We start from the raw sequence: 24,874 nt of genomic DNA, 5'->3' as shown, positions 1-24,874 counted from the left end.
ATTATGAAGGGGAGGAGGGATCAATATGAAGGGGAGGAGGGACCATTATGAATGGGAGGAGGAACCATTATGAAGGGAAGGAGGGATCAATATGAATGGGAGGAGGAACCATTATGAATGGGAGGAGGGATCAATATGAAGGGGAGGAGGGACCATTATGAATGGGAGGAGGAACCATTATGAAGGGGAGGAGGAACCATTATGAATGGGAGGAGGAACCATTATGAAGGGGAGGAGGGACCATTATGAATGGGAGGAGGAACCATTATGAATGGGAGGAGGGATCAATATGAAGGGGAGGAGGGACCATTATGAATGGGAGGAGGAACCATTATGAATGGGAGGAGGAACCATTATGAAGGGGAGGAGGGACCATTATGTAGGGGAGGTGGGACCATTGTCAGCTGTCTATGTGTCTGTCAGTAGCTTACTCACCTCTGTGACAATCTGATAGACTGTCTGATGTGTTGATATATCTGGCCTAAAGAGGTGACCCAGCCAGAGCTGATAGACTGTCTATCTGATGTGTCCGAGAGCATCTGGTCATTGTGATGGTAGAACAGGGCTACTCATTTCTCCTACATGGAGATTATCTATTTTCTCTCTCTCACCTGTCCATCTCCTAATTTGAATTCCATGCTGTCACTGTCCACTCAAACTTAACATGCATGAGAGTTCCTCAATGAGCTTGACAACTTGAAAAGCGAATTTCCTGATGGTAGCTCACTGCTCTTCGTACTGGGCGACTTCAACCTCCTGACGTCTGCCTTCTATTCAATTCCTTTCCACTGTCTTGACCTGTGAGGATCACAATGGGTCAAATCAGCTTGGCAATGGTTGACAATAACCATACCTTCTCTCACCCACAGACGAGGAGAGGAGGGAACTGGTGTGGGGGTTTTGACACCTCACGCCCTGTTGTAAATTTAAGGTAGAAGAAGACTCTCTCCCTCCCTCTTAAAATCCACCAGGGAATGTTCTTTGTGAACAGACTTTTTCCCGCCCGAAACTCAAACAGTTTCTAAAGCGAATACTGGAACAATATTTCTAACATAAGAACATGGGGAAATGTCAGAGACGAGCTATAGAAAACTAATATCATATTGGTTTTTATTTTGTGATGTCATTAAAAATGGTGTAATGTAAATACTGTAACTTGGAAAGTATATCCCCTTTATCTGTCAAGTTTATATGAAAAATGAAAAATGATTAATGTATTTTTGTTAAGATAGAAATGTGATTTTAGGAGGTATAAGAGAATCTCCAAAAACAGTGCATAGTAAGTAGCCATGCCCCGAGTGAGGTCAGAGAGCGTGTCAGACTGATGGAACCGTCCCCTTTCAGAAAAGAGTGCCCAAAGTAAACTGCCTGTTACTCAGGCCCAGAAGCTAGGATATGCATATAATTGGTAGATTTGGATAAAAAAACACTCAAAGTTTCTAAAACTGTTACAATAATGTCTGTGAGTATAACAGAACTGATGTGGCAGGCGAAAACCCGAGGACAAACCATCCAGAAAAAAAAATTTCAGCCTACCACTGTTTCCAATGGCTTTCATGTGTGATATGAAGGGAAAACCTCCCAGAATGCAGTTCCTAGGGCTTCCAGTAGATGTCTTTGGAAAGAGTTTCAGGCTTGTTTTTGGAAAAATTAGCTAGAATTTGTCATTTTTCTAAGTGGCTCCTATTTTGGCTGTAGTGTTTTCATGCGCGTGGATGAGAGGGCGTTCTTTGATGTTTATCTCTGGTAAAGACAATAACGATTCTCTGTCTTTAATTTGATAATTTATTCACGTATTAGGGTACCTGAGGTTTGATTATAAATGTTGTTTGACTTGTTTGGAGAAGTTTATTGGTAACGTTTGGGATTCATTTTGTATGCATTTTGACGGAGAGAAGCCGGTGGATTATTGAATGAAGCACGCCAGCTAAACTGCTGCAATAACAGCCTCCACTCGTCTGGGAAGGCTTTCCACTAGATGTTGGAATATTGCTTCCATTCAGCCACGAGTATTAGTGAAGTTGGGCACTGATGTTAGGCGTTCCAATTCATCCCAAAGGTGTTCAATGGGGTTGAGATCAGAGCTCTGTTTTTCCACACTTATCTTGACAAACCATTTTGGTATGGACCTCGCTTTGTGCATGGGGGCATTGTCATACTGGAACAGGAAAGGGGATTCGCCAAGCTGTTGCCACAAAGTTGGAAGCAGAATGTCATTGTTTGCTGGTGCGTTAAGATTTCCATTCACTGGGATTAAGGGGCCTAGCCCGAATCATGAAAAACAGCCCCAGACCATTATTCCTCTTCAACCAAACTTTACAGTTGGCACTATGCATTCGGGCAGGTAGAGATCTCCTGGCATCCGCCAAACCCAGATTCGTGCGTCGGACTGCCAGATGGTGAAACATGATTAATCACTCCAGAGAACCAGTTTCCACTGCTCCGGAGTCCAATATTGGCAAACTTTACTCCACTCCAGCTAACACTTGACATTGCGAATGGTGATCTTAAGCTTGTGTGCGGCTGCTCAGCCACGGAAACCCATTTCATGAAGCTCCAGACGAACAGTTTCTGTGCTGATGTTACTTCCAGAGGCAGTTTGGAACTCGGTAGTGAGTGTTGCAACCAAGAACAGACACTACGCACTTCAGTATTCAGTGGTCCTGTTCTAATAATAATAATAATAATATATGCCATTTAGCAGACGCTTTTATCCAAAGCGACTTACAGTCATGTGTGCATACATTCTACGTATGGGTGGTCCCGGGAATCGAACCCACTACCCTGGCGTTACAAGCGCCATGCTCTACCAACTGAGCTACAGAAGTTCTGTGAGCTTGTGTGGTCTACCACTTCGTGGCTGAGCCGTTGTTGCTCCTAGATGTTTCCACTTCACAATAACAGCAATTACAGTTGACCGGGGCAGCTCTAGCACGGCAGAAATTTGACAAACTGACTTGTTGGAAGGTGACATCCTATGACGGTGCCACGTTGAAAGTCGCTGAGCTCTTTGGTACGGGCCATTCTACTGCCAATGTTTGTCTATGGAGATTGCGTAGCTGTGTGCTCGATTTTATACACCTGTCAGCAACGGGTTTGGCTGAAATAGCCAAATCCACTCATTTGAAGGGGTGTCCACATACTTTTGTTGATGTAGTGTATCTCTGTCCTCCAGAGGTGCCCCAACCAGAGCTGATGCTGACGACCACACGCGGCTGGGCCACAGTGGCGGGTCTGGACTCCAGCCAGGAGTACGCCTTCCAGGTCCTAGTACTTAATGACACCCTGGTGAAAGTCATCAACAAAGAGACTTTTCACCAGTAAGCGATGGGAGAGGAGAGGAGAGGAAGAGGAGAGGAGAGGAGAGAAGAGAAGAGAAGAGAAGAGAAGAGAGGAGAGGAGAGAGGAGGAGAGGAGAGGAGAGGAAGAGGAAGAGGAAGAGGAGAGGAGAAGAGAAGAGAGGAGAGGAGAGGAGAAGAGAAGAGAAGAGAAGAGGAGAGGAGAGGAGAGGAGAGGAGAGGAGAGGAGAGGAGAGGAGAGGAGAGGAGGGTTAGACTGAGTGAATTGCATTGGACTTAGAATGGAATGGTGGAGGGTATTTGGTATGGTGGGGTCGATAATGCATAGGCATAATGCATATTTAAAAAAGGAAGCAAGACTATTAGGGCTGGGAATTGCCAGGCCTCATGATACAAAATTATCACCATACTTAGGTGCCAATATGTGTATTGCGATTCTCACGATTCTATATGTACTGCGATTGTATTGTGATTTGATGTTCCAAACATATTGCTCACTATTTGTCTGCTGTCAGTAGATACATAGATGACAGTAGCTACATAGATGACAGTAGATACATAGTCAACAGTAGATACATAGTTGACAGTAGCTACATAGTTGACAGTAGATACATAGTTGACAGTAGACACATAGTCGACAGTAGATACATAGTTGACAGTAGATACATAGTCAACAGTAGATACATAGTCAACAGTTGCTACATAGTCAACAGTTGCTACATAGTCAACAGTAGCTACATAGTTGACAGTTGCTACATAGTCAACAGTAGCTACATAGTCAACAGTAGCTACATAGTCGAGTAGATACATAGTCAACAGTTGCTACATAGTTGACAGTAGACACATACATAGATACATAGACAGTAGATACATAGTCAACAGTAGATACATAGTCAACAGTTGCTACATAGTCAACAGTTGCTACATAGTCAACAGTAGCTACATAGTTGACAGTTGCTACATAGTCAACAGTAGCTACATAGTCAACAGTAGCTACATAGTCGACAGTAGATACATAGTCAACAGTTGCTACATAGTTGACAGTAGACACATAGTCGACAGTAGATACATAGTTGACAGTAGATACATAGTCAACAGTAGATACATAGTCAACAGTAGATACATAGTCAACAGTTGCTACATAGTCAACAGTAGCTACATAGTCAACAGTTGCTACATAGTTGACAGTAGCTACATAGTCAACAGTAGCTACATAGTCGACAGTAGCTACATAGTCGACAGTAGATACATAGTCAACAGTTGCTACATAGTTCAGCTGTATTTTACATCCAGTACAGTTCAAGCTTGTCAGAATGTGATTGTGACAGGTCTTCCTATATTTTAACCTCTGTTTACCACTACTGTTTTTCTCAGGTTGTGATGGGCCCTTCAGGAAAGATGGCATCAGAAAGCGTATTTGGGCCCCTGGGAAATGGTGGCCCTCTGGGATATATACAGTTCAGAGAAAAGCAGTGGGTTGAACTGAAATTCTTCTTTATTTAGATCTTCCTTATTGTTCCACTGTGTTTAAAAAGTTCTACATTTATTTTGAATTAATTTATCATGTTTTAAATTTTTATTGTGATCAATTGAAATGAACGTATCTAACATGTCAGCATATTGCAGATCTCTGCTGTATAATTATGCAATTACAACATTGTAGATCACGTATGACCTCTCTGTCTGTTCTGTGTCTAAACACAGGGGACCTCCAGGGGAGAGAATTGTATTTCATTTTTATTTTACCTTTATTTAACAAGACAAGTCAGTTAACAACTAATTCTTATTTATAATGATTTTATTAACTATGCTGTGATTTGTAATTATAGTTCATTGTTCTTCATCACCACAGTGGCTAGTGTTCAGCAGACCATGCCCTATATATCACCACAGTGACCAGTGTTCAGCAGACCATGCCCTATATATCACCACAGTGACCAGTGTTCAGCAGACCATGCCCTATATATCACCACAGTGACCAGTGTTCAGCAGCCCATGCCCTATATATCACCACAGTGACCAGTGTTCAGCAGACCATGCCCTATATATCACCACAGTGACCAGTGTTCAGCAGCCCATGCCCTATATATCACCACAGTGACCAGTGTTCAGCAGGCCATGCCCTATACATCACCACAGTGACCAGTGTTCAGCAGACCATGCCCTATATATCACCCCAGTGACCAGTGTTCAGCAGACCATGCCCTATATATCACCACAGTGACCAGTGTTCAGCAGACCATGCCCTATATATCACCACAGTGACCAGTGTTCAGCAGACCATGCCCTATATATCACCACAGTGACCAGTGTTCAGCAGACCATGCCCTATATATCACCACAGTGACCAGTGTTCAGCAGGCCATGCCCTATACATCACCACAGTGACCAGTGTTCAGCAGACCATGCCCTATATATCACCCCAGTGACCAGTGTTCAGCAGACCATGCCCTATATCACCACAGTGACCAGTGTTCAGCAGACCATGCCCTATATATCACCACAGTGACCAGTGTTCAGCAGACCATGCCCTATATATCACCACAGTGACCAGTGTTCAGCAGACCATGCCCTATATATCACCACATATATCACGTGACCAGTGTTCAGCAGACCATGTCCTATATATCACCACATGATCTCTAGTGATCCCTCTCTCTATTCCTCCTCCCCTCCATCCATCCATACCGTACATCCATTTGTTTCAGGGTATGCCAGGACACCCAGGAGCTGTGGGTGAGGGGGGAGGAGAGAAGGGAAGTTTTACCTTACACGTTCATGTAGCGTCCGACTTTCAGATGGCCAGTGCTCTCTTGTTGACCCATTGATTGACAGACATGCTCTGTGTTTTAGGGAGAGCCTCAGTCCGTGGCAATGATCTTCCAGCTAGTCACACAGGGCTGTGAGCAACTGGTGCACAGTGCATATCATTATACATTCACAGCACAAGCATTCCCATGGTTATGTACACTGAACAGAAGTAGAAACGCGACATGCAACAATTTCTACGATTTTACTGTGTTACAGTTCATAAAGAAAATCATTCAATTTAAATACATTCATTAGGGTCCTATTTTATGGATTTGACTTGAATGGGCAGGGAACAGCCATGTGTGGGCCTGGGATGTATAGGGAAACAGGCCCACCCACTGGGGAGCCAGGCACAGCCAATCAGAATTGGTCTTTCCGTACAAAAGAGCTTTATTACAGGCAGTAAATATTCCTCAGTTTCATCAGCTGTCCGAGTAGCTGGTCTCAGATGATCCCGCAAGTGAAGAAGCCAGATGTGGAGGCTCTGGTCTGGCGTGGTTACACGTGGTCTGCTGTTGTGAGGCCGGTTGGACGTACTGGCAAATTCTTTAAAATAACGTTGGAGGCAGACAACAGCTCTGGCAACAGCTCTGGTGGACATTCCTGCAGTCAGCATGCCAATTGCATGCTCCCTCAAAACCTTAGACAACTGTGTCATTGTGCTGTGTGACAAAACTGCACATTTTAGAGTGGCCTTTTATTGTCCCCAGCACAAGGTGCACCTGTGTAATGATCATGCTGTCTAATCAGCTTCTTGATATGCCACACCAGTCAGGTGGATGGATTCTCTTGGCAAAGGAGAAATGCTCAACAGGGAAGTAAACAGATTTGTGCACAAAATTTGAAAGAAACAAGCTTTTTGTGCATATGGACAATTTCTGGGATTTTTTATTTCAGGTCATAAAACATAGGACCAACTTTACTTTACATGTTGCGTTTATATTTTTGTTCAGTGTACAATGACCATGATTGGCGCCAGCTTGTTCAGTCTGTGTGGAGCAGACACGGAGACCTCGTTGACAGAGAGAAGAGAGAACGTGCAAAATGGATTGAAAGCAGTTACTGTTGGGCGTATCTCTACCTGAAAATATAGGATCTATCTTTGATAGTTTGTATTCAGCAGTCATAAAAGTATGCCTTATTTACTTTGAAGAACTACTAAAATAGTGATTTTGTCAGACAGCATAGGCAGCAGCTCTATAGAGATGAGATGATGACTTGGAATGAAAGTCATTGAATAAAACAAATATTTTATTAAAGTAAAGTAATGTGAATACATTTTTATGAATTGTTTTATTCTGTGTTGTTACAACATTCAACCAACATAAAGCATAGTGCACTTAATGTCAATTTTTTAAAATCGAAAACATATTCTTTTTTAATAATCGAAGCAATGCTGAACTGACCTCAAAAAGCACTAATTGCTCAGCACTAATTAGCAGTGGTGGTGATACATTGTCAGTCCTGGTCAGACCACTTCTAGGCGATCAGAGTGTCTTTCATCAGTGGGTTCTTCTTTCCTCAAGGTGAAGAGGTGCCCCCGGGGGGAAAAAACGCTTAGGGACCAACGTCCAGGGACACCAGGGGATCAAAGGATTTGCAGGTACCTTCAGCACCTGTCTTTCTATGGCTGCGTTTACACAGGAAGCCAATTCTGATCTTTTATGTAGTTATTCGCAAAATATCTAATCTGATTGGTCAATAGACAAATGAATCGCAAAATATCTAATCTGATAGGTCAATAGACAAATGAATCGCAAAATATCAGAATTGGTTTGCCTGTGTAATCGCAGCCTAGAGGAAAACATTTAAATAAAAATATTCAAAAAGGTTCATTGCTGCTTACTGACCATTTATGATTGTGTTTGTGAAGGTCTCCTAGGTCGAGAGGATGACCAGACGGGACCTCCAGGCATCGCAGGAGCTGTCGGACAGACAGGAGAGATCGGTCCCCAGCACCGGCTGTCATAGAGGTGCTCAACCACAAGCAGGTACAACAGCCATATTCAGTACCATGTGACAAGCTATGATCATAACATTTCCACATCCAATTGATTTTACTATTTAAAAGTTGTGTTTGGTGAAAGGGGGGAAACCTAGATACCTGTACAACTGAATGCCTTCAACTCTAATTCCTTAATTATTAACATCCACATCTTCAGCACCTGGGGAACAGTGGGTTAACTGCCTTGCTCAGGGGCAGGAAGACAGATTTTTACCTTGTCAGCTCAGGGATTTGATCCAGCAAACTTTCAGTTACTGGCCCAACGCTCTAACCACTAGGATACCTGGTGCTATGGTCTCTTATCTGTTCATACTTTCATCTGCATCTAATTGTACAGAGGACCCATATGTTTTATATATCAGCCTTGAGCACACTTGAAAGATGGATTTTCTTGTGACATTGGGGTCCATCTCCTATCATCTCCAATTTAAGGCACTTATGCCAGTGAACCTGATGGGAAGACTGGGGCTGACGAAGCACCACAATAGAGCGTATTTGGTGCGTTGGAGCTAGTCGGTGACTCAGAGACACATGCTCCACTATAAAGGGGAAAAGGAAGTTGACCTGGTGCCTGCTCTTCACCTCTTCCTCTTCTCATGTAACACAAACGTTTCAGGTGTTTTCTCTTACATAAAAAAGTACATTTGTACGTATTTGAATAAGTCAACCAAGTGTGTCAACAAAATTTCTAACATATTGTATAAGACAACATTTTAATGGAAGCTAGTGGATATTTTGTTAGAAAGTATTTGTAGTAGTTAACTGATGTTCCCAACTTCACCCTGAAAATGTTTGTATGTCTATTAATTATGATCCATGTTTTGTGTTTTCATGCACTCTTTGTGTATGCATGCGCCGCATTTGACCATGAGACTGGCTTTTACAGAAATAGTCTTCAAGTTTCTACAGTAGGATGACAATGAAGAATAACACAACCATGTCTATAAAAGTGCACTGGTTCTAACTTTCCTAATCCCCAAACAGTGGGCACGTTTTTACTTCAATGAGATAATGATTATATTGTGTAGTTATTGCAAGACAGTACTATTAAATAGGCTACTGTTACTGGGGAATAACATTGGCAGTTGTGTATGTATGATCAGTATTATCCAATATCTAAAATCAAGAGACGTATTCTTTGTTGCAAGATCGCCACCTAGTGGTAGCTATATTGCTAGGAACAAATTATTTTAAGAATTTGTTGCAGGGGTGGATATTTCTGAGAGCACCCGCATCCGGATCAACATTCCAACATGGCAAGCCGAAAAGGTTCACATCAGAGCCGGGGAAATGGTGATAAATATTCGGTGTTGTTGCCAACTTACAATGAACGTGAGAATCTACCTCTTATTGTGTGGCTACTGGTGAAATACTTCGGTGAAAGGTTAGTAGTCGTTTCAAGTCATTAGCTACACTAGCTGTAGCCCAGAGTCAATGACAAGATCTGTAGCCCAGAATCGGAGATGAGCTGTCACTAAAAATCAGACTTGCTAGGTGACAGCCAATGGCTTACTTTAACAATCTGCTGCTGAGATTTTCAGCCGGTCATTTGTAATATAATTTTATGAAATACCCCCTGTTTTTTCTTCTTTATTTTCCTGTACAATATGACAAAAAATACCTTAATTAATGAGCTTATTACAAATGCCTTACCTCTTCATAACAACAAAAAGAAGTTGTGGGTGGGCCAGTCAATTATTTAAACATTGTACGCCATAGACAAAAAAGACTGTAATCACATTTGACATGTTGTGCCTTTTTAAAAGAGTAACGTTAATTCTTGTAAGTTAATTAACTAACTCAATTTGAACAGAACTTGCACGTTTGTAAGACATTTTGACTGAAGAAATAACTGGAACAATGTAAAGTCCCTTTGTAAAGTCCCTGTTTTAATCAGTTGTCAGACTAGCATTTTATTTGTGTGCTGAGTTGAAACATCTGTTTGCTTGTTATTTACAGTGGATACAACTACGAGATTATTGTAATTGATGATGGAAGTCCGGATGGGACACTTGAAGTGGCAGAACAACTACAGAGGATATACGGAGAGGACAAGATAGTACGTGATTGGAATATATATTAGTAGTTGTAATTTGACATTCACATACCTGCTGACAATACACATTTGTTCTGGGGTTTTTTTCTCCCTCAGCTCCTTCGACCTAGAGCAAAGAAACTAGGGTTAGGCAAGTGTCACATACTCATTCATCAAAGTGAACACAGTGTTGCATCTGTATTTTAGCACAATATCTCAGACACACTACACACACACGTCTGATAATGTCATTTGATTCTTCATTCAGGTACTGCCTACATCCATGGCATTAAACATGCTACTGGGAACTATGTTTTCATAATGGACGCAGACCTCTCCCATCATGTGAGTGGATCTCCTGTATACCTGGCGGAGACAATACAATAGCAGACGAACAGGGTGGGATAGTGGCTATGGACCCTGTACATTCAATACGTTTTAGTCCAATACTATATTTAGTTCATTTTACTATTCAGGAGGTAACTTGTGGTGTTATAAAACTTGCTTGGTTGAATAGGCCTATTTGTATACGAATGCTTCATAGACAGAAGGTCTTTGAAATCCTTTGAATTCATCCATGCTAAAATACATCCGTTATATCTTTTGTTTGCAGCCTAAATTTATTCCAGAATTCATAGAGTAAGTAATCTATTTGAATTTATCCCAAAATGTGTGTATTTTTCATAAATGCACACATTCACTAATACGCTGCATCTCTACCACATGATCGTCAGTTGCCAAATAGCGGATATGAATGTGTTTGTCTCCAAGGAAACAGAGAGAAGGCGGGTATGACCTGGTGTCAGGCACCAGGTACAGAGGAGACGGTGGTGTATACGGTTGGGACCTGCGCAGGAAGCTCATCAGGTAACTGCAGTGGCCCCAGCTCACTTCTGTTACATTAAGACCTTTTGGCTGGCATTTTATTTTATTTATTTAACTAGGCAAGTCAGTTAAGAACAAATTCTTATTTTCAATGACGGCCTAGGAACAGTGGGTTAACTGCCTGTTTAGGGGCAAAACGACAGATTTGTACCTTGTCAGCTCGGGGATTTGAACTTGCAATCTTCCGGTTACTAGTCCAACGCTCTAACCACCTGCTGCCCCATTTCTCCTGCTTGTGCTAGCACACAAAGCAAGCATCTAACTCTCATGAGAGTTTAATTAAATATTCAATTTTCCTCATATCTTTCTGTCCTTCCCTTCCTATCTCTCTTATAGTCGGGGAGCTAACTATGTCACACAGGTGCTGCTGAGACCTGGGGCATCAGACTTGACTGGCAGCTTCAGGTAAGTGGCAAAATGTAAATAAGTTTGAAGAACAGCAGGTACAGTTATCACACCTGCATATCAGCCTCTATCTGTGAACTATTGTCGGATGAAAACCTTGTAACTCCATTTATGTCAATAAAACAAATACAAATATTGAACATGTATTGAAAGCAGTTCTCTAAACAGGACCAATACAATTAATTCAAAATAACTTCTGAAGTTTCGTAATTATATGTTTATTAACGGGAAAATATGGCAGTTTTTTTTTCTCTTCTATTTCCTGAAAAGTGAATGTTTTGGAGATGAGCGGTTTTCATTCGTCAGCAACGTAGTGGGTGTTATCTCACGTGGGTGTTTGTTCTAATGCATGATGACATCAGGCTCTACAGGAAGGAAGTACTGGAGAGTCTGGTGGAACGGTGTGTGTCCAAAGGCTACGTCTTTCAGATGGAGATGATTGTCCGTGCTAGACAGGGGAACTACACTGTTGGAGAGGTGAGGCCTTTCAACCCTTTGTGTGTTTTGTGTCGTTGCGCCATTTTGAACGCTTGTCATGTCAATGGGTTGTATGTAAGTTAAACTAGATTTTTTTTCCCCGTCTTCCAAACAGGTTCCGATTTCGTTTGTGGATCGTGTTTATGGGGAGTCAAAACTGGGAGGAAATGAAATCGTATCGTTCCTGAAAGGACTGCTTACTCTCTTTGCGACAACATGATTTATGATGCTCTAGGTTTGGACTCAGCAACACTGCTTATATTATGTTTTTTGTTGTTGTCATTAAGTCAGGGCGTTCAGTGCAGTAATTAGCCAACATCAAAATGGAAAATGACAAGACTATGCCCTTTTTTATAAATCGTTGATTATTGACAAGAAAAGCACAGATGGAAATGAATTAGAATAATTAATATCCCCTCCATAGAGTCTAGATGTATCTCCAAACCAGTGGAGGCTGTTGAGGGGAGGACGGCGTACAATAATGGCTGGAACGGAGCAAATGGAATGTGTTTTGATGTATTTAATACCATTCCTCCTATTACGCTCCAGAGATGACCACGAGCCCATCCTCCCTAGTTAAGGTGCCACCGACCTCCTGTGCTCTAAACAGACAGATTTTGAAGCATAATTCCAGATGAATACAGTCACAAGATCCTTATGTATACTTATCGATGAACTTATTTTCACATTTTTCAAAGATTTGTATTCATCCTAAACTGAGAGAGCTGGGATTGTTGTAAAAAAAAATTAAAAAATCAATGGTAATAAATAGTTGACCTTATTTCCTATTATTTTGAATTGGTTGCTGTATAATCTATGTAAACTGTCATGTGCAGAAACAAACACAATACACATTGTTAGTGTGCTAATTGGCCGCATTGTGTTCATCTGGTTTCCTACACTAACAACAGTGAGTGTGACAGTATTTTCTTTCTTTACCCAGTGATCTGAAGTTCTCACAAAATATGTAAAATTGCAAATCAAACACAATATAGCAGGATGCTTAGGCTCCTGCATGTTTCAACATTGAAAGGATGATATTAGTTTGGAATGTAATGCCCAGAACATGGTGCAATGGGGAGAAGTGGCCTTCAATGGGCCTGGCCTTTGCTGAAATAATCCTTAAACATTAAATAGATGAGACCTTGAAGGAGACAATAACTAACCACCCATTAATTTAAATCCAGTATTCACATGATATGGTCCCTCCATCCCTCCACCACCCCAATCTCCCAGAGGCCCATGGTAAGATGAGCAGAGAACAATTTGCACCCAGGCTTGGGAAATACCCCAGACTCAGGAAAGTAGTCCCGGTGAGTTTAGTGTAATGGGAACGTATCATAGAACAGCGCCACCTACTGTTCTCATTGCACTCTGACGTTGGGCAAGTGCAAAGGCACTGAGTACTGAGGCACTGTATACATCCGACCCTCTGCAATGTAGGAAGCCAGATGTAGTCCTATAACGCATGCGTTCATGCCATGCTAAACTAGAGTGCGCCAGCTGTTGGTTAAATCTAGCAAATGCAGCTCGAGCTTGTTTACCCCAGTCCCTCAGGCATAGAAACTACCGACCCCTGACAGACGTTGAATAACGACCGAGGACAGCATCTGAGGCCTGTCTTGAAAGGTAAGAGCATATAAAGCTAATTGATTTAACACACTAATTGAGTTGTTTAATAAGGCTCGACTCATATGGATATCACAATGAGTTAAAAAAAAAAAAATGCTAATCAAACACCTATGTCACTTCCGCCCTTTCAATTGCGCCATTTTGGATAGGGCAGTTTCCAGGCTGCTCGGGGTGTATTGTCTCTATAGGAAGATACGGGAGGTGCGTTGTCAGTGAACAGTCACAGAGTTAACACATTCTTGGACGAGGGGTTCCTCGTAATATTTACTACAACGCCAGCCACACGATATGTCCCTACAATGGGCGTTATATGTGTTTTATCTAGCTAACTAAATTAGTTTCAATGGCACTCCATACCCGGTAGCCGGGAAGGATAGTGTTGTGTCGGACAGGAGTCGAGCTCCCTCTCTCGGTGTGGTGTGACCGCTTGGAGAGAAGACGGCAAGGCGGTTAACCCCGGCTGCGTATTTGGAGCAATAGGAGTGAACGTGCCTAACGCATTGTCTCCCTGTTTCTCTTGAAGTGATATAATTCACTACAACAAGAGGGCACCGGATTTGAGACCAGGTAAACACATCATACTCCGCTTTTCAGATAACCAAGCTAGTTAGGACACACAGCTAACTGGGTTTAGCCACGGTAACGTTATGATGATGCGTTGTTCGTTCATAGTTACGGTCGGGGAAGAAGAAGAAGAGAAATTATATATATATATATAATCTTAACATGACATGGGTTGATACTTGAGGGTAACAAATGAAACAACGTGGAGTATTATGATATAGTTAAATGAAAGCGACAATCCATAAATAATAAATAAAAAAATACAATTATGATAGCGTATATGATAAGTTGTCGGTGAACATGACACCGCTTTTGGCTCGCTGAACTTGGGCACTGAGTGGCGCTCAGAATCAGCACCGACCGACGAGCTTTTTCTTATACTCGGTTAGCAGCTGCTAGTTCGCGGTGTTTCTACGTGCGCTTCCCTTTGTGGTGGCTCACTACTACACTAGCTACTGCTAGCAAGCTACTATCACCTATCGAATCTAACGTGAGTGGAGAATAATACCAGATCAGATGTTATTTTGGCGTAAAACCACGATGCAAAGATGCATGTAGTAATCGTGTTAGATCTATGCGTATCCTCTTTCGTTGGTCAACCAGATGTAGACATTAAACAATTATACATCATTGACTTCAATCAAAGCCATGACCACATCAATAAGAGGGGAGATAGAGATAGCTCGTGAATAACCTCCTCTACTCGCTTAGTTATTACTAGTCACATTTGACCTATATTAGGTCGCTTCTCTTATCAAATGTAACCGTATTTTTCTAACATTATTTTTTTTTTTTTTAAAGTGAACCGGGATTTATAATCAAGTCTGGTAACGTTACCAGATTCATTCAGCAACTTGAGAGAGAGACACTAGGTGACACGGGGTTATTATCCGCACATCGCAGGTTTGATTTTGACTGTCGTGATGTCGTATGAGAAAGTAGTGTCCCGCCTCCTTTATTCACGTCACGCAACTATCACAATTGCTATGTGATTTAATGATCCAGCTTTTTTTTTTTAATGTACGGTGTCAACATTGTCTTGGAGGTTAGTTGCATACTCTATTGATTCAACCCTCCGTTCACATGGTCCCTGGTGTGAGGGCAATCCGGATGAAGACTGGTGGTGAACTCGATTGAACCTTTTGGTCATTTATGCTAGGTGTTCTACTTAAATGCCAACTCCCTTTATGTGGTGTTTATGGTCATAGATGACCCTTTGCTGACAGGATATGACTGATACAATCAACTTTGTTTTTATTTTTTGGTAAGCAATGTGAGTTTGGAGGATCAGAGGTGACCAGAGCAAATGGCATTATTGATTCTTAGGACAGACAGAGCTCTGTTGTATATATGAGATAGGACATAAGGTTTATGGGTAAAATATAGACTACTACTGTCTTCCTCTCGTCAGCTGTTGAGTGGCTATTCTCTGCCGGCTACCCACCCAGCCCCCACTCCCCTGTAGACACATTGTAGATGTTGGGTTCTGCTGCTGACTCAATAGGAGGCGCCATTCCGTGATCGCAGAAAAGGGGGCAGGCAGAGCAATGGAGGCCTTACATAATGGAGGCAGAGCTGTCCTCTAGCGCCATCTACAAGCCATGGGAGAAAGCATCGGCAGGAGTAAGCCCAGTCAGCAATGTAGTCAGGCAGCCAGACAACATTCAGCCAGCAAGGTAGTTGGGCAGCCAGGCAACATTCAGCTCAGCAAGGTAGTTGGGCAGCCAGACAACATTCAGCTCAGCAATGTAGTCAGGCAGCCAGACAACATTCAGCTCAGCAAGGTAGTCAGGCAGCCAGACAACATTCAGCTCAGCAAGGTAGTCAGGCAGCCAGACAATATTCAGCTCAGCATGGTAGTCAGGCAGCCAGACAACATTCAGCTCAGCAAGGTAGTCATTCAGCTCAGCAAGGTATTCAGGCAGCCAGACAACATTCAGCTCAGCAAGGTAGTCAGGCAGCCAGACAACATTCAGCTCAGCAAGGTAGTCAGGCAGCCAGACAACATTCAGCTCAGCAAGGTAGTCAGGCAGCCAGACAACATTCAGCTCAGCATGGTAGTCAGGCAGCCAGACAACATTCAGCTCAGCAAGGTAGTCAGGCAGCCAGACAACATTCAGCTCAGCAAGGTAGTCAGGCAGCCAGACAACATTCAGCTCAGCATGGTAGTCAGGCAGCCAGACAACATTCAGCTCAGCAAGGTAGTCAGGCAGCCAGACAACATTCAGCTCAGCATGGTAGTCAGGCAGCCAGACAACATTCAGCTCAGCAAGGTAGTCTTGCAGCCAGACAACGTTCAGCTCAGCATGGTAGTCAGGCAGCCGGACAACATTCAACTCAGCAAGGTAGTCAGGCAGCCAGACAACATTCAGCTCAGCAAGGTAGTCAGGCAGCCAGACAACATTCAGCTCAGCAAGGTAGTCAGGCAGCCAGACAACGTTCAGCTCAGCAAGGTAGTCAGGCAGCCAGACAACGTTCAGCTCGGCAAGGTAGTCAGGCAGCCAGACAATATTCAGCTCAGCAAGGTAGTCAGGTAGCCAGACAACATTCAGCTCGGCAAGGTAGTCAGGCAGCCAGACAACATTCAGCTCGGCAAGGTAGTCAGGTAGCCAGACAACATTCAGCTCGGCAAGGTAGTCAGGCAGCCAGACAACATTCAGCTCGGCAAGGTAGTCAGGCAGCCAGACAACATTCAGCTCGGCAAGGTAGTCAGGCAGCCAGACAACGTTCAGCTCGGCAAGGTAGTCAGGCAGCCAGACAACATTCAGCTCAGCATGGTAGTCAGGCAGCCAGACAACATTCAGCTCAGCATGGTAGTCAGGCAGCCAGACAACATTCAGTTCAGCAAGGTAGTCAGGCAGCCAGACAACATTCAGCTCAGCAAGGTAGTCAGGCAGCCAGACAACGTTCAGCTCAGCAAGGTAGTCAGGCAGCCAGACAACATTCAGCTCAGCATGGTAGTCAGGCAGCCAGACAACATTCAGCTCAGCAGCAATGTTCCATCTTCTGGAACATTCAACAAAAGCTATGGCATCGGTGGGTGGATGGATGAAGAGTGTTTGGCCTTGTACTGCTTGTTGCTAAAGCATCTTGTCCTGACCTTTGACCTGAATAGAGAATCAATTCTATAGTGTTCCCATTGTGCAGCGTTGGCTGGAATATAACAAACCAAACAGCCCAGACAGACAGACGTATGAAGGTGGTAGTGGTAAGGTCATAAAGGATAGACTTGAGTGATGCTGCTGAGGTAAACCACTGATGGATTTATGATGAAAAGGTGACTGGCAGACAGCAGGTATTATTGTGGCATTGTTTCACAGGGGCAGTAGAGTAACAATCACTGAAGTGGATATTAGCTCTAGTGTTATTTGGGAAGTGTGTTTCCATCCCCCAGGGTTTTTGTTTTGGGTCTACTGAAGGCTGCTCTCTACAACAATGATCAGTTCATATGTTGACCTGGGGTTTATTCACTAGGAACCAAATGGAAGCAAACAGAATGAAACGGGGGCGGGACCTACCTGAATTTGTTTTCATTGCGAAACGTTTTCCATTTGGAGTAAATGTTTTCCGTTGCAAAACGTTTAGCAACTGTTTACTACGGTCTTCGTCTAATGAATACACCCCTGAGCTCACCTGTTGCTCTCCCCTGTCCACCTACCTGTGTCCCTCCCTTTTCCAGGTGGGCAGAATGTTCCAGCTCCCGGTCAACAACCTGGGCAGCTTACGGAAAGCCAGGAGAAATGTCAAGCGGGTTCTGGGAGACATTGGCCTGGAGTTTTGTAAAGACCACATTGAGGTGAGCAGCACATCGTTTGATCTGTTCCGCCATCCATGTGTGAGCATGCCCCTTGATACACATTATCACACCGAAGAGATAATAGCTCATTCATTAATAGCAAATTTAATTAATCAGTCTAGAAACATTTTAGCCATCAACTTAGGAAGCCTCAAATTTCTCCCGTCTGTTTGACGTTATAATAAATGAGCCCAGTCCGCAACTATGATAGAGATTTGCTAGGAGTCGACGACCTATCAGACTCGACGTTTTGTATTGACTCTATATGAATTGTGATTAATCGTGTATTTCTCTCCCCTTTAGGACTACAAAGACTATGTCCCTGATAATAACGAGTTCTACATCAAGCACACCACCTGGGATGATGTATGTGTGTGGGATCCTTCACTGACCAAATCCCAGGTGAGTGGCTCACTGCCTGCCTGGAGGGGCACACTGGAACACCTTGTATTTTAGCGTTGTTGCTCTTTTGTCTCTTAAAAGCTTTTAACTGGGTTATTGTCTGTATTTTCAATAAATAATGTTTTATTTACATAGAGTAAATGTCATCACACGACTGACCACTGTCTCTATCTCCCCCGTCTCCCAGGACTACAGATCAAAAACTTTCTGCTGTTCCGGCTGCCCTTTTTCCTCCAAATTTTTCTCAGCGTACAAGAGTCACTTCCGCAATGTCCACAGTGAGGACTTCGAGAGCCGCATCCTGCTTAACTGCCCCTACTGCACCTACAATGGGAACAAGAAGACTCTGGAGACGCACATCAAGCTGTTCCACATGCCCAACAACGTGGTTCGCCAGGGCCCCGGGGGCATGCAGGGGGCAGTGGGTGGGCTGAAGGACGGCATGCAGCTGGGCAAGAGGCCTGGAGAGAGTATCGAGCAGGCGGTGTACTACTGCAAGAAGTGCACCTACAGGGACCCGCTTTACAACGTGGTGCGCAAACACATCTACAGAGAACACTTTCAGCATGTGGCCAAGCCCTACCTGGTTAAGCTTGAGGAAAAGGCCACGCCCAATGGTGCCGCAGCAGGTAACACCACGGGCACAGGGAACACAGACCGCAGCAGTAATGCTAACGCCAACAGCAACACCATCCACTGCAAGCGCTGCCTCTTTTTGCCACGCACCTATGAGGCACTGGTGCAGCATGTTATTGAGGACCACGAGCGAATCGGTTACCAGGTGACCGCCATGATTGGTCACACAAACGTGGTGGTACCTCGCGCCAAACCTGTCATCGTGGTATCCCCGAAGACGGGGGAGAAGACTGTCATCGGGGTAGGACCTAAAGGTCAGCTAGTGACCACCACAGTGGGGGGGGTCCGCTCCGTTTCTACCCAGAACCTCAGCAGGATCGTCATCCCAAAGTCAGGCCTGAGCTCAACGGGACTCCTGTCTGGGGTTCACCTGAAGCAAGGGGCGTTTGGGTTAAAGAGTGGGACTACCCAATCCTTCTCTATAGGCGGGCAGCAGGTGAGAATCACTTTGCCTGGCAACGCAAAAGTGTCTGTGCCCCAGCATTCTCAAGCAGCCAAACAGAACCTCACTGGTGGTTTGCGGAGCCCCATAGTGGTGAGTTCCTCCTCGTCTACGCTCAACTCCCGGGTCCAGGCGGCTGCCGCCACGGTGGCCTCCGTCACGGCCAAGGGGAAGGGGGGTAGCTCTGTCCTGGGCACGTCGTACACACAGAAGTGGAAAATCTGCACCATCTGCAACGAGCTCTTCCCTGAGAATGTGTACAGCTCTCACTTTGAGAAGGAGCACAAGGCGGAGAAGGTCCCTGCAGTAGCCAACTACATCATGAAGATCCACAACTTCACCAGCAAGTGTCTGTACTGCAACCGCTACCTGCCCAGCGACACACTCCTCAACCACATGCTGATCCACGGCCTGTCGTGCCCACACTGCCGCGCCACCTTCAACGACGTGGAGAAGATGGTTTCGCACATGCGACAGTCCCACCCGGACGAGACGGTGGGGCCGCGCACCGATTCCCCTCTGACTTTCGACCTCACTCTTCAGCAGGGCAACCCCAAGAACGTCCAGCTGATTGTCACCACCTACAACATGAGAGACGCACCGCAGGAGTCCATGGCCCTCCATGCCCAGAGTGCCTCGTCGTCCACACAGACGGGCAAGAGGACCGTGCCCAGCCAACCCCCAAAGATGCCCTCTGATTCAGAAGATGGCTCGCCTGCCAACAGTGCACCTCAGGCGGCCGTACCGTACAAGAAAGACGTGGGCAAGACTCTGTGCCCGCTGTGCTTCTCCATCCTCAAGGGCCCCATCTCTGATGCACTGGCACACCATCTGAGAGAGAGGCACCAGGTTATCCAAACCGTGCACCCGGTGGAGAAAAAACTCACCTACAAATGTATCCACTGCTTGGGTGTGTACACAAGCAACATGACAGCCTCCACCATCACACTGCACCTCGTCCACTGCCGCGGTGTGGGGAAGACCCAGAACGGGCAGGACAGCAGGCCTGCGCCCTCCCCCAGGGTCTCCCAGGCCCAGGGCATTAGCCTCAAACGGGCCGGCTTCGAAAACTGTGACCCAAACGACCCAAAGCGGCGTAAGCTGCCGCCTGGAGAGCCAGAGAGCCCTGCAGCTTTTGTAGAGAATCCAGATGACCCTGTCAACCTGATCCTTGACCCCAAAGGTCACGAGGATGAGTCGTACGAGGCGCGGAAAGCCTTCCTTTCGCAGTACTTCAACCGCGAGCCCTACCCAACGCGTAGGGAGGTGGAAAAACTAGCCTCAAGTCTGTGGTTGTGGAAGTCTGATATCTCCAGCCACTTCACCAACCGCAGGAGGAAATGCACGCGGGACTGTGAGACCCAGAAGGCTGAGGTGTTGCTGGGCTTCAACATGCAGGACATCAGCCAGCTCAGCCACGAACTGACCTTGGACTCTGAGTGCTTGTTTGAGGGCAAAGGAGACCGTGGCGAGACAGTGGAGAGGCGGACGTCCAGGATGTGCATCGGACGGTCTGAGCAGGCCATTCAGCGCATGGAGGAGAGGGCTGTGGCTAACGGTGGTGCTACTCTCCAGCTGGGTATTTCAACAGGGTCTGGCAGTGAGGCCAGGGTCACAACCCAGCACCACCGGGGGGCCAAGAGCAACCAAAACAAGACAATCGGAAGCACCTTAAAACAGAGGGTGCCTAAGTATCTTTCAGAACCCATAGCTATTGACTCAGATAGCGATGAAATAGATGATGATGATGATGATAAGGAGGAGGATGAAACGGGAGCAGTAGAAGTGAATTCCATGGGTGATGACAGGCTGGCTGCTGGGAGAGAGGGAGAGGTGGTAGGGACAGGGGCCCACTGTGTCCCACAGGACATGGAGGAGGAGGAAGAAGAAGAGGGTCATGTAGAGAATGGATATGGCTCAACGCTGCTGGAAAGGCAGGCTAAAGGGAAGGAAGCTGTTGCCAAACTGGGTCAATCGGGAAGTGGAAAAACTAGGGCCCAACTCGGCAAGCATCAGGTCTGACCAATTGACACAAACAAATGACACGACGCGCACAGAGACGTTACATTTGATCCAACAGCTCTGCCTCACCAGAACTTTAGAGCTGGAAATGGTCAATGGTGTCATGAAGGAGACGAGGTGAGAAGGAGAGCCTCTTTCCTTTTCACTTCCACAAGCCATCCAATGATGTTTAAACAAGTCATGTCAAAAGGCCAATTAAAGCTGCTCTGCAGTCCTAAAGTAGCTGTGAGTGATGTAAGATTTGTGAACAGTTTATATCTTACCTCCAGGGGGTAAGAGAACCCTGAAATGATTTGCCTTCTATTTACTTTACGAGAAAATTCAGATTAGTACTTATTCTTGTCCATTTGGCGCCGAGTTTCACTGTGGCAAATAACTTGAGTTATTACGATTTACTAGCTTTTAAGAGAAACTAGAGAATCCCCCATTTTTTTTTTCCCGTTGCAGGTATGCAGGAATAGCTAGTGTATATTTGTACAGTCTTTTAGATCTGTTTGGAGAGAAGTTGCTATAGATGTACTCATGAAATATTTTCTTTTCTTTCTGTGTACAAGCTATCTGTGTATGTTCTACATTGGTTTGCTAGATGTTGCTTTGGTGACTGGTATTTTCTCTGTTTTGTTATTTGTATTTTTTTAACAAAACCATAGCGTTTTTGCTAAATAATATATCTATATATATATAAATGCAAATTTTAAATGAACATAATTGATTGCTTTTTTTTCTCTTCGCTGTTTGTTTACTATGATTGATTATTCTTTTTTATTTGCAGTAATAACTTTGGTTCTATTGAAAGAGTTCCTCATATCCTTCTCCCCTGTTAGTGGAAGGGCCATTTCGACTGATCTCTGTAGCCCTGTGCTTTGTAGTCTAGACTGTACTTTCTTCACTCACCTATTCCCTATTTTACCACCGAGAAGTTTGCTGGCGCCTTTGAAACAGAGAGCATTCGCTATTAATATGACGTTTCTGTGTGTATGTTTTTAATTTGTGATCTTCCATTTTATTTGTTTTTGTTTTTAACTTGAGCATCTATGAACAATAAAGTGTTGCATTGTGCTTCTCCTAGTCAAACCTATTGTCCTGTGTCTTATGCTCTGATGTGACACACCCTTTTAAAAAAAAAAAAATGGAGACTGAGATATGGTTTGTCCTAAGAAGTAGCACTTGAAGTTAGGTTTTCCCAAACGTAACCCATGAGCTAGCTGTAAACAGTCACTGGTGGTACAAATCCTATTGTCTCCGGTATTATTACAGTTCATTTTGACAGTAAATTACACAAAGGTTAAACACTGTTTTCGGTGTGTAAAACAAGGGGTTCATGAGTTTAGTCCATGTGAGCTATGCTATTCTGTGAGACTGGAGCACATGAGGCGTCTGGGATTTAGTGGACCCACTACTGGTTGAGATGGTGATGGTTGATGAGAAATCAACAGTAGATTGCATTAACTCTTTGTTAGTGGATTGTATTAACCCTTTGTTGAGGCTAATTTGCTCTAGTGTGTATCAGTCTGGTGCCAAACCCCAAAAATTATGACAGTTCCATATTGACTCCGCTTGTTTTATAGTGATGATTTTATATACGAGTTATTCATTATGCTACAAATGTGTGTTTTGTGCTTATATTTCATACCATAGGTTGTCTCTAGCCTCCTGGTAAGAATGATATAAGATGGAGGGAAATTGCCCCTCTGCGAGAGCGCATCCTCCCCCTTGCTGGCTTGCTCAGTGTTGCTATGCTGGTATGAGGGGAGGGAGGGAGTGGCAGGGGGAGGCTGAAAGAGAGGCCTAGCAGACTGGGAGATGTGAAGGCCTCATCTGCAGTGTTGTGAGCAGCAGGAGTGCTAAGCAGACTGAGGGGGAAGGGAGACTGGGGGGGAGGTGAGGGAGGGAGAAAGGGTGAGGGAAGGGGAGGCAGGCAGGTGAGAAGGGAATGTAAATGGGAGAAAGAAAGCATGGCAGAGGAAAGAGAGGTTGGGGGAGACGGGGGGAAGGCAGACAGAGGGGGATGGGAGAACAAGAGAGGAAAGGGAGAATGAGGGTGAGGGGGGAAGGGAGACCGGGAGAGAATGGGAGGGGGGGCAGAGGAGGGAGGCAGGCAGGCGAGGAGGGAATAGAATGGGAGAAAGGATGACGGGGAGAGGAGGAAAGAGAGGGTGGGGGAGACGGGGGAAGGGAGACTGGGAGAGAAAGGGGGAGGGGGGCAGAGAAGGCGAGGGAGACGGGCGAGGAGGGAATGGAATGGGAGAAAGGAAGACGGAAAGAGAGGGTGGGGGAGACGGGGGAAGAGAGACCGAGAGGGGGATGGGAGAACGAGAGAGAAAGGGGAGGGAGATGGAGAACGAAAGAGAAAAGGGAGGGAGGGGAGAAAAGGAGAAGGAGAGGGAGGGAGGGGAGATTAGGGGGAGGAGGGAAGGGAGTGAAGTAAGAAAGGGAGAAGAGGGGGAGGGGAATGGAGTGAGGCAGTGAGGAATTGAAGCTCCTACTGGTGCCCCCTGGAGTTAGAGTGTCTCTGTACTGTCTCTCGTGTTAAACACAACACACTGTAAGTATGGCGTCAACAAGAGTACCAAAGGTTAGGAACAGTCAGCACAGTATTTGGGGATGAGTTTTTACCTGTCTGTGTTACATCTATTTCGGCAAGGGTGATTTCATATCGATGGTTCAATGGTGTCATCGTGGCATGGCTGTTGTCCAATTTGTTGACCAAACTGTGGTCTTGTTTAAGAAAATATAAAACTCCAGGGACATAGCCATTGACTGGAGCACATCATCTTCTGCAGGAGCTTTAGATCGCAATGACCTATGAAATGGCAAACTGTGAAGCGCTTCAATGGAAATAATACACCAATTAGAGTATTAAAGGGAACAATACCATCTGTCGTCAATGTGTCACAGTATTTAAAGACACCAGATAAAACATAAATATTCCGGGATTATTCATATTAGTTGATGTGGACATCCCAATCAGATTGAGTAAAAAAAAATAAAAAATCTAAATCATGTTTAAATTGCTCTCTAATTGTCAGTGTTACAAAACGGGACATTATTTTGTATTTTTATCTAAACATGCAAACACCATCAGATATAATTCCGAGCGAGCAGTGCACTGAAATAACATTCAGATGAACTGGAATGACATTCACTTTCATGAGATGGGTGGTCCAAAAATAACTAACTGAAAGCGACACTTCTAAGAAGCCACGAGAGTGACTGCATTGAGGCATATGTCACTGGGCTTCAATGGCTATGTGCACTGACACTGTCTACTTAATTTGTTCAATTAGCAAACAAGTGTCAACACACCTATATTTGAGCTTTAATTAGCTTAAAAAATTCATGGCAAAATGTGTAGAATAACATAAGATTAGCTATAAAACTGCTCATTTTTATCTTTGCCCCATAGCAAAATGTGTATAATTGCAGGAAGTTAGCGGTTTTCCCAAAACAATAGTTTTATAAA

At 44.5% G+C, this 24,874-nt stretch overlaps 2 protein-coding genes across 3 annotated transcripts; both read left to right on the top strand.

Moving 5' to 3' along the window:
• The first annotated feature begins 9,330 nt into the window (after positions 1 to 9,330).
• On the top strand, positions 9,331 to 12,686 carry LOC118359539 (dolichol-phosphate mannosyltransferase subunit 1-like). Its single transcript, XM_035738046.2, has 9 exons — positions 9,331 to 9,499; positions 10,075 to 10,174; positions 10,268 to 10,301; positions 10,419 to 10,495; positions 10,764 to 10,789; positions 10,922 to 11,017; positions 11,372 to 11,440; positions 11,803 to 11,917; positions 12,033 to 12,686. Exons 1-9 carry the CDS (start codon positions 9,369 to 9,371, stop codon positions 12,135 to 12,137), a joined length of 753 nt encoding a protein of 250 aa, XP_035593939.1. The 5' UTR covers positions 9,331 to 9,368; the 3' UTR covers positions 12,138 to 12,686.
• Positions 12,687 to 13,384: 698 nt separating this feature from the next.
• Positions 13,385 to 22,470, top strand: LOC118359538 (activity-dependent neuroprotector homeobox protein-like). Of its 2 annotated transcripts, none has more exons than XM_035738045.2 (4): positions 13,385 to 13,546; positions 17,793 to 17,909; positions 18,213 to 18,311; positions 18,499 to 22,470. In XM_035738045.2, exons 2-4 carry the CDS (start codon positions 17,802 to 17,804, stop codon positions 21,409 to 21,411), a joined length of 3,120 nt encoding a protein of 1,039 aa, XP_035593938.1. In that variant the 5' UTR covers positions 13,385 to 13,546; positions 17,793 to 17,801; the 3' UTR covers positions 21,412 to 22,470. The 2 variants fall into 2 exon arrangements, with proteins under 2 accessions (XP_035593938.1, XP_035593937.1); XM_035738044.2 differs by lacking the exon at positions 13,385 to 13,546 and adding an exon at positions 13,695 to 14,116.
• The last annotated feature ends 2,404 nt before the right edge of the window (positions 22,471 to 24,874 follow it).

The sequence above is a fragment of the Oncorhynchus keta genome, chromosome 27 (assembly GCF_023373465.1).
Source record: "Oncorhynchus keta strain PuntledgeMale-10-30-2019 chromosome 27, Oket_V2, whole genome shotgun sequence".
Lineage (NCBI taxonomy): Eukaryota > Metazoa > Chordata > Actinopteri > Salmoniformes > Salmonidae > Oncorhynchus > Oncorhynchus keta.
The sequence above is the reverse complement of the archived record's forward strand: the minus strand, read 5'-3'. Positions and strand labels throughout refer to the sequence as shown.

Bases quoted from the DNA above. Each gene is read 5' to 3' on its own strand.
- LOC118359539 (XM_035738046.2), top strand. From the start codon at position 9,369: ATGGCAAGCCGAAAAGGTTCACATCAGAGCCGGGGAAATGGTGATAAA. The intron at 10,302-10,418 runs GCAAGTGTCACA...TTCTTCATTCAG, and splicing joins AGCAAAGAAACTAGGGTTAG to GTACTGCCTACATCCATGGC. The intron at 11,441-11,802 runs GTAAGTGGCAAA...TGATGACATCAG, and splicing joins GACTTGACTGGCAGCTTCAG to GCTCTACAGGAAGGAAGTAC.
- LOC118359538 (XM_035738045.2), top strand. From the start codon at position 17,802: ATGTTCCAGCTCCCGGTCAACAACCTGGGCAGCTTACGGAAAGCCAGG. The intron at 17,910-18,212 runs GTGAGCAGCACA...TCTCCCCTTTAG, and splicing joins TTTGTAAAGACCACATTGAG to GACTACAAAGACTATGTCCC. The intron at 18,312-18,498 runs GTGAGTGGCTCA...CCCGTCTCCCAG, and splicing joins CTTCACTGACCAAATCCCAG to GACTACAGATCAAAAACTTT.